The sequence below is a fragment of the Serinus canaria genome, chromosome 1 (assembly GCF_022539315.1).
Source record: "Serinus canaria isolate serCan28SL12 chromosome 1, serCan2020, whole genome shotgun sequence".
Classification (NCBI taxonomy): domain Eukaryota; kingdom Metazoa; phylum Chordata; class Aves; order Passeriformes; family Fringillidae; genus Serinus; species Serinus canaria.
In genome coordinates, this window is record NC_066313.1 from 97,400,239 (window position 1) to 97,410,104 (window position 9,866).

Here is a 9,866-nt window from a genome sequence, read left to right on the forward strand (position 1 = left end):
TCTCACCTATCTGCCGCACATCACACCAGGTAGGGCCTGGTTATTGAAACTCCTGCTGCTGCCTGGGCAGCAAATTCCAGCAGCAGCCAGTGCCTGTGTTCCCAGGGAATGCACCAGTCCCTCCTGCTTAAACAAGCAGCTTGAATAACCAGCTTGGACAAGACAACCAGCCATGCACAGTAAAGTTCAATGAATCCTGCACAAGTAGCATCTCTAGAGTTGTGACAGTGTTGAAGCATGTCAGGATCTGAAAGCAACATAATCTACCTGCCAGGTTTACAAGAAAAATGTATAATGTTGGTAAAATATTAAATTCAGACACATAGCCACATCCTGTCATTAGTTTTATTCCCTTAAAAAATATCCACCTTTTATCTCTGTCAATGTTCAAGTCATTAGGGAAAACTGTGGAAGTCAACATACTACTGAATGTCATGATGCACAGCAAATATCATGAGAGTAGTTTAATGACAGCAAGTAAACACTAAAAATATTGAAATACTTTTAATTAAAAAAAAAATTAAAATATGAAACCATTTTGAGATTTTTATCTATTTACATAAAGTCTGTATTTTACTGAAGCAGAAAGCACCAGAAAGAATTTTAGTTAATTTTTAAAAGCCTAAGCATATATGAAAAAAAGGGACAAGAGAATAAATATCAAAAAGGGAAAAAATATAAACAGATGCAGAAAAACTTGACCACAAACCAAGTAAATTAAAGTAGTTACCTTCTTACAGAAGGTAACTACTAAAACACACACCACACCCACTAAAACACAGTCTGAAAGACTAATCTTATATCCATATTTTATTTGATGCTTGTATGGTGTATTGTATGGTTTAACCCACAATTTTCAATACCTTAATTCAGTGTCTGCACATCATGTATTGGAAACAACATTACTCCTTGTGCCTGGGGATGGAATTTCATTGCAGTTTGGGAGGGGGACATTCTATACAGGTCTTCCTGCTCCTCCTACCACCAAAGGCCCTGCTCTGTGCAAGACATTGCTTAATTAGTGACACTCTCCCTTTCCTAACATTTCCCTGGTATTTTACAACAATCAAATGTTACCTGCAAGCACAACTGAAGCATTTTAATTTTTTTAAACAAATTATTTTATTAATTGCTAACCACACTCATTATCTCAGTAATTTTTTTTCTTTTTTTGTATTCAGGTTATTTATTTAACCTTTTTCATGTTACCCACTGGTATTTAGTAAAACTGTAAATGTTTCTGTGGCATCATCCTTTACTCCACTGCACGAGTCCAGTGAGCAAATCATTCCCATGAAGTTCTGCATAATACAAGTGGTGTTATTTGAGAAACCAGTTATGGGTTAAGTTTGTATGGCAGCTTGTACAGAAAGATGATTATTAAAAAACATTCTCATAGGAACTCCAACAACCACTGGTGAAAAGCAGCATTATGGTTTGTAGTTCTGTATTTTCTAATTATATGCTCCCACATATTAATGAAATGTATCCATTCTTTATGGAAAGGTAAATAAACCTCCAGATAAACTTTACATTGGTCTTGTAAAGAAGACTATAACAAGGTCTCATTATGTTATTTATAAGTACACAATGTTCCACAAAAGAAAACTTATTTTGAATAGATACACACACTCCTTTTGATTTGTGTTTGCAGATGTTGCAGAAAACCAAACAGAACTAAAAGAGAACAAACAAAATATTACTGAAGTTACATACACACACATACATATAACATCTCCCTGGAGTGGCAATCAGTATTTTCAAAAGGCTATTAGAAATTTGAATGCTTGAACAATAAAAAAAAAAAAAAAAACTTAGAAAAGTAGAATATTAGCTTAATTTTACCCATTTATCCTTAAACCTTGTGGCACCATTTTAGACAACGTCCACTTTTAATGCAGAGTTTGAAAAAACTCAATTCGTAATATTACATGCTGCATGTTACATATCAAAGGCTAAAAATTCTAGTAAAAGAAAATAGACTTTATATATGGCAATTATTTACATTATCTTTGTGTTTCATGAAAATATGTTCAATGAAATTATAAAATCCTTGTGTAATTACATCTCTACCCAAACAACATGAATTTGGCAGAAGTAGTGTGTTAAATACTACTCTTCAAGGGCTTGGAAACAGTGTTTTCATATTGCACAGTTTTAATATTAATACAGTGTCCAACAGCACACAATACTCTAGTCATAAAATAGGAAGCTTATCATCATTAGTGATGCTTGAAAAAGAAACTAACTCAGTGCATCAGACATGGGGCAATTTTAGAGGTGGTTGACACAAATGAAATAAACACCTCTTCTCTCACACATTGGCACAATGCTGTGCTGCCTCCTGCCCCACATACACAGACTCCTCACAGCTGCTCCTTCTCTCTGTCTCTCCATGAAAAGCACAGCCACTGTTATTTCCACATAAGGGATACCTCCCCAAGATTTCACATGCAGCACCTGCCAGCCAGTGTCTCTGATGTGGGTGAGGTGAAATCATTCACCCTGAATGCTGTCCCTCCCAGAGATGGACTGAAATGCCACTTTGGTCATAAGTAAGGGGAAGGAGAAAGAAGTGGGGGGGAAAAGGGAAGGGTGGGGGGGAGGTGGGAGAGAGCAGGTAAGCACAAGTGTGCTTGTTAAGCCCTTCATAGTTTTTGCTCTCTCACACATGTGTTACTTCACACTTTGGCACAGACTGCTGGAAGTTTTCAGGCCTGAGATGTTTCTAAAGGCTGTATTATCTCTAAATAATACTATTTCTTCCCCAATGTACCGAAAAACAAAAACTAAACCTAAAACCACTATAAGCTTTATGCCACTTTCACACATGTAAAGGAACAGGAAAAATTTAGCACCTCTGAAAATATCAGAAAATCATTATGGAATGTTGATTTAGCAACTGGATGTGCAACTCTGACTAGGGAAGAACTTCAAAATAATAATGCTGCGCAGGCAAAACACTGTCACTGGGACACAACTGCTCGAACTAAATCTCTGAAATTTACATGGTAATGGACTTTATGACTAATTTCAAGTGCCATTTTCATCTTAGGACAAAAAAGGTGTATTTTGTTGAGCTTTTAATTATTTTGAAAGAGGTCTTAAAATCACAGTAAATATCAGGGATTAGCAGGAACTACAGTAAGCTAATAGTTGTTTTTGCTTTCCTAAATATCTAAGTCCATTTCTGCAATGTTCAAGTTATCAAGGAAAATCTTGTATTTTTGTTTCCAAGGCTTCTGACATATATAAAAATGCATGTTCTCCTCCCAGCTTTCAGTGCAAAAGAGATGTCCATAAATTTGCATGAATCAAAAAATGAACTAGGAACATCATCCTAAATTGAGGTAGCACATTGAACCAAGTTTCTTTCCAAGAACTTCAGAAAGAAACTGAAGAGTTTTAAGAGTAACGTCTCTGTCAGCAAGCATCTAAACCTTTAGTGACTGACACATTCGTCCCTCTCCACTTGAGCAATTTAGGAGTTTGGAAGTTCTTCTTTAACTCTTCTTTTTTTTCCAAAAAGACACTGTTTAGTCCATGCACCCTTAGGTCCTGTTGCATCTATTGCAACATCAATAATGGAATCTGGAGTCATCCACCTCAGAAACGCCAAGAGAAGGAAGTTCAGAACAGCAAAAAAAGCAAAAATACACCCAGTCACTGGCCCACAGTGAGTCATGAGTCTGTCAAGTCGCTCCTTCATTGGTAAAACCACTTCATCTGCAACTCTGTCATACACCTAAACAGAGAGGAGACAGAAAGCAACATCTTAAAAATGCATTGATTTTACCTCAAAAATCAGGCAGTACTTTGTCATCACTGCACAAAATAAATGATCTAGTCTTAGCTATCAGATGGGACAAATACTGCTCCCCAAAAAGCTTTGCAGATTTTAAGTGCCAATTTATGAGTCTTGTTCTAGATATTTCATTTGTTCATTTAAGGAGAAACATGAAACATTCTCTTCTTCTACACACTCCAGAAGTATTTCATTAGCTAGGAAGGCTGCATAATTTGTCTCTCATGTAATATTATACTGAAAGGGCTGGGGATTTTAATGGATTGAATGGGTTCTAATCTCATATTCACATCAGTCCCAGCAAGAGCTTGAACATGCAATTACTAGATTTTAAACACAAAGATGGATGAACTCATAGGTGAGTTTGGCACTATTCCAAATCTCTGTATTTGAACAATGAACTAAATCCTAATAAGCTCCTGATTTTTGTTTAAAGAAACAGTAGTTCAATTACCGCACAAAGCAAATACATGCTACTAGTGACTTATTATACATGTCAACCACACTAACTACAAACCACTCCAAAAAGGCTTGAAGGGCAGTTATTTTCCTAAGAATGTTACAGACTCCATTCTGTAACTGGTAACTTAATGTGATAACAAAAAATTGCCTTCTGTACCATTTACAATCTATGCTTCTACCAATTCTATGATTATTTTCCTTCATAAAGTATTGGTGGGCTTTTTTTAAGAAAAGGCTATATAAAGCAAACTCAAATCTAGGCTAACGTCTGTATAAACTTTGCAATTCAAATGTTGCCTGCAGTTACAAAATCATAAAATGAATGATTCTGTTGGCACTTGAAAATAATAAAATAAATTGGTTGTACATGGCACTTCAAGGAGGCTTGTAAGAGATATACAGTTGAGTGCAGTAAGAGCATGGGGTTCAGCCACTCTCTCCTTCCTAAAACAAAGGAGTTGAAGGCAGAAGTGACACAGCTCCACAGGTGTTTGTAACATTACTGCAGCCAAAATTCTTCACTGAAGGCAGAGTTTTTCTGCTGAAGTGAAGCTCTAGTTCTGAAATATAATTTCAAAACTATGAAAATAAATTTTCATTACAACCACAGCTTATGTAAACTCAGCTGTGTTCAGCCTTCCAACATTGAACTACTTCTCATAATTTTAAACTACTTGTTAGCACATGGCAAAGGTTTGTCATGAACTGTTCTTACCTTATCATACACCTTATGCAGCACATTTTCCAGTTATGCCAGAAAGGTTACTTCATGTCAAGACTTGAACAAATAAAGAGTAGAAATCTAACTAATGATCTAGGTTTTTCTTCAAAATATTTACCAGCAACTATGGCATGTTAGAAAATATACATACAAATACAAAATACATCCAGGAATGTATTTGGAAAAAAAAAAAAAAAACAAGAAAAAAACAACATTTTCTGGACCTTTCAAAACCATGTGTGTTTGAGAGGAAACATGCTGAAAAAATTACACTGGAATATTACATGGTGAATGTGCACAGTAATATTTCAAAGCAAGAATTGTTCCAGAAATTTACTTTCAGAGAATTTAAAAGAAGTGATTATACATACTTTCTCAGTTCTCTCTGCTACATTCCTCCACGTATAAAATGTCTTTACTTCATTATGAACAGTTTCTGGAGATGGCAGAGTTCCTGATCTGAGCTGGGAAATAGCTTTTTCTAATCCATCACACAAAGATTTCACAGAAGGCTCACACAAAATGATGAGATTTTCTGGAAGTACCTCTGGAATCCCACCAACTCTCGTGCTCACCACCTTTGAAACAAACAAAAGAAATGGCACACATGCAACATAAAAAATGAAACTGCGTGAAGGCAATGCTATTGCATTGTTTAGATGCAGCTATTTAAAATAACAGGAAAATATCATGGTTTGGGAACTTGACCTGTATGTGAACTAAAGGTGTAAACCCCAGAGAAGACAAAGCATAGCAGATTACCTTCAATATTGTCCAAAATGATTCTTTGGTGCCATGATAAAACAGAAGACTAATTAGACAGGTCTAAAGAGTGGTTATGAGACCTTTCCTGAAGGTGTTTGCCACAGTACACAACTAAACCTCTGTAAGCAGATTTTGGACATTTCTGCCACAGTATCTCAAAAAAAACCTGTTACCGCTATTGCAGGGAATAATTTTACCACATACTTGAAATTTCAGTTTCCTAGGTTACTGAACACTTGCAAAAATTTATTTATATTAATCTGAATTATTATTTTTAAAGGGAAATAAGAAATTACTAAGACTCACATTGTGTAATCATCTCTAAACATTGGGCAATAAGAAACTGCAGAACTTCCTCACCTCTAGAGAAGAGATGGCAAGAGAGTAACTACAACTGGGTAGTAATTGCTGTTAAAAGATTCTGAAGTAAAGAAAAAATTGAAGTCACTCCCATTTTCCATACTTACTGTAAATTAGGTACCTTTATCAGTCTGTCCTCTTAATAAGGTTCCTTTATCTTTTATTGTGAAACTCTAATTCTTTACGGCTACTGACTCAACTTCTTTTTGAGTTGTCAATCTGAGTTGTAAATTAGCCAGGGCTTTTACTGTTCTCTCTCTCTCCAACTTATCTTGAATTCCTACACAGGAAGGCAATTTTTCTGCAGCACCCTTCAAAATAAACCTTTGTGAACATCAACTACCCCAAAACTCTGTAAAGGAGTACATACAAAACAGTATTTTGGAAAGGCAGTTTGCCTAGTTCAGAGAACAGAGAACACGTTATTGCCAATTCTGGACAAAATTCTTCTCAGAGTTGACCCTTCTGTCTCAGCTTCCAGATGATCTGTACATGGGGATAACATCTGCTTACCTCTGTCAAGACAGAGCCTCAGATGAAATCAATGTGATAAGCACATATTATTTCATTGTGAAATCTGTTTAAAATAGATACATGCTTTCTAGATACTGAGATTTTTTTTTTTTACCTGTAAACCACAGCTTGCTGCCTCCACAATAGCCATACAAAAGGCCTCAGTGAGGGAAGTGTTGAGAAAAATGTGCCCCTGGACCAGGACATTTCTGACATCCTGGTGTTCCAAGCCTCCTAGAAGACGCACCCTGCATACAAAAGGAAAAAAAAACCAAATAAACAAAAAACTCCCAGAGATAAACACTAGATTTGGACCATAATAATGCAACATATTCTGAAAAAGGTACCAATGACCTCGGTTTAGTTTTCTCTAAATTTCTCCAGCAATGGAAAAATAGAAGATCCTGCTTTTTTGTTGTCACACTGAAAGAAGCTTCTGAAAATAAAGTTGGTGGGAGAATTTGCTGTTTTAATGACATTTTCCCCCAGAACATTGCTACTGAACCTTCTAGTTCTGCAAGAAAAAATGGCTTCATTCAGTGAATAATAAAGATTTGTCAAATGCATTATCTGAATTTCCAGTGTGAAGTCTGACCAATCTGAATCTGACAAGGGAAAAAGTTTTTAAGATACAATGATCAGCACCTATCATCTTGAAAAGATAGTGGAAAACAATAAAGGGTAAAATGAGAATGATACTGACAATTTTAGTTGGGGAAATCACTGACTAAAGCACAAAACAGGCAACAAAAAAAACCTAGAAAGTAAAATGAACAATTGAGAATATGATCCGTTCTTGATCGAGAAGACCCAAGAGAAATACATAAATACATCTGTATCATGGCAACATTCAGGTAACATGGTAGCACCAGGGAACATGTTTGTAGCACCACAAGAACATATATGAGACAAGCACTACGCTGAAGAGTTTCATACCGAAATAATAAATTACTAATAGTCATCATGACATGCAATGGCACAAATGAGCTGTTAACACCTGATGCCATATGACATCCAAGCATCATGGTTACAGAGAGGGGCATGATAGATTTGTATCTAAGTCACCTTTCTATGTCTCAATGAAGGCTCATTCAGGGCCTATTCACAGAAATATGAATTACTGGTGTATTGGAATGTATTTTCTATTTGTATGTGTATTTTCTAACATGCCATATACTTGCTGGACCATAGTCCAGATCTCAAAGTCTTCAGTGTCTGGTTTATCTCCCTTGCCTTTAGACCTCCAGTCTCAAGCTTTGGGGCTTATCTGGAGGAGGGAGGCAGGCAGGTCCCCACCTCTGAAGTACCTTGAAGGGTCACGGACACCCACAGAACCAACCTGTCATGCAGCTGGTATCTCTCCCGGACTTCTTCCAGTATGATTCGTTTTGGTCCTTCTCCTCCAACTATGAAATGTATCTCTGGATATTTCTGACAGAGCTCAGGAATTATACCACTAAGCAAATCAATACCTAAGAGGAGAAAATTTAGGGCAAGCCATTATTGTATTTGATTTCAGAACTTCTCATGATGTAGCCCACATCTACAACTATATTCAGGAGCAGAAGAAGTGAAAAAAACATCTTCTGAAGACAGTTAAACTACTGTACACAAAATATGAAAAACCCACAACTTGTGACCTCATAGGAGACAAAAATCACTTAAGTTGCTGTCACTGGATTAAATAAAAAACAATTAAAACATTTTTAACAGAATATATAGATTAGGTTCCAACTCTTATGTCCAATATGAGCCAAACCTTCCATTTCACAAACTGCAGTTTTTGGTCTCTTCAGTATTACAAAGGAAACACACCTCTGAACCAACCATGCACAAAAACAAAAGTACATTTCTTCTTCTTGAGCTCACAAACACAAAAGCTGGAGACAGCCACCTCACCACTCCCAGTGAAAATTCCATCCATACCACAGATAGGGGAGGTACTTGACCGAGACCTCTCCAAAGAAAGAAAACCAAAACAAGCTTACATTTGGTCCCCGTTACCTTTTCTGTAAACAAGTCTGCTGACAACAACAATTGTTATTGTACTGTCATCCCTCCTCGAGGGGTCTGGAGTGAAGTCGGTGGGATCCACAGCGTTGGGGATGACAGAGACTATCCGAGGGTCCAAGGCTGCTCGCAACACCGTGTTCTCCTTACTGGTGTAGGAGACGCAGATGATGTGGTTGGTGTCACACAGGGACACCGTCAGCAGCTTGTTGGTTAGCACGGAGCTGACATCGGCGAACCCGAAGAGGGAGTGGTCGGTGAACACGGTCCGCAGCCCCATGGTCTTGGCGTGGAACAGGGCGTCGTGGGCCATGGCCGAGAAGGAGCTGTGGGCGTGCACGATGGTCACCCGCTCCCGCACGAAGATGTACCTGAGCAAGGGCAGGCTGTGGAAGAGCGTCGTGGCCGTGGACTGGTTGTACATCACCTTCAGGGGCAGGTAGTAGACTTTCAGCCCGTTGGTGAGGTAGCGGACGCCCTTGCGGTGACCGTAGGCGTGGGTCACCACCAGGACCTTGTGGCCACGCTCGATGAGGCACTGTGACAGCTGGTACACGTGGCTCTCCACGCCCCCCATGTTGGGGTAGAAGAAGTCCGACACCATGCACACGCTGTGCGCCTCCGGGCCTCCGCCCTCCATCCCGGGCCCGCTCCTGCCGGGAGAAGGAACCACAAGGCGCCATCACTCGCCGGCGGCCACCCGCGACGACCCCCGGCCCCCTCAGTGTCGGCGGCGCCAGCCGGGCCCACCGTGCGTCCCGCGCAGGCCGCACGCGCGGAGGGGCGGCGCTGCGGCCCCCTGAAGAGCCCGGTCCCCGCGGCGGCCGCCCCGGAGTAGCGCGGGCGGCGGTGAGGGCGGGGGGACCGTGCACGTACCTGCCGGCGGCCGGCGCTCCCTGCGCGCTGCCCGGCGCCATGGCCCCATTTCCCGGTCACCGCCGCGGCCACGCCCGCACGGGGCGGCGCCGCAGCCAATCACCGCCCAGAGCGGCGTCACGCGGGAAAACCAGCGCCAATCGCTGCGCCGGACTGTTCCTGCCTCGCGCCCGGGATCAGCCCCGCTCCCTGCCCCGCCCCGCCCCGCCCCCTATTCCGGGATCCGCCCCGCTCCCGCCCCGCCCCAGATCCCATCCCGGGATCCGCCCCGCTCCTCGCCCCGCCCCGCCACCTATTCCGGGATCCGCCCCGCTCCCGCCCCGCCCCAGATCCCACCTCGGGATCCGCCCTGCT

General features: G+C 40.5%; 1 protein-coding gene across 1 annotated transcript; it reads right to left on the minus strand.

Annotated features, from left to right (window-relative positions):
- Positions 1 to 331: 331 nt before the first annotated feature.
- PIGA (phosphatidylinositol glycan anchor biosynthesis class A) lies at positions 332 to 9,624 on the minus strand. The gene is made up of 6 exons (XM_030235002.2): positions 9,513 to 9,624; positions 8,631 to 9,289; positions 7,966 to 8,098; positions 6,742 to 6,874; positions 5,360 to 5,566; positions 332 to 3,745 (listed from the first exon to the last, which is right to left on the minus strand). Exons 1-6 carry the CDS (start codon positions 9,551 to 9,553, stop codon positions 3,482 to 3,484), a joined length of 1,437 nt encoding a protein of 478 aa, XP_030090862.1. The 5' UTR covers positions 9,554 to 9,624; the 3' UTR covers positions 332 to 3,481.
- Between the last annotated feature and the right edge of the window lie 242 nt (positions 9,625 to 9,866).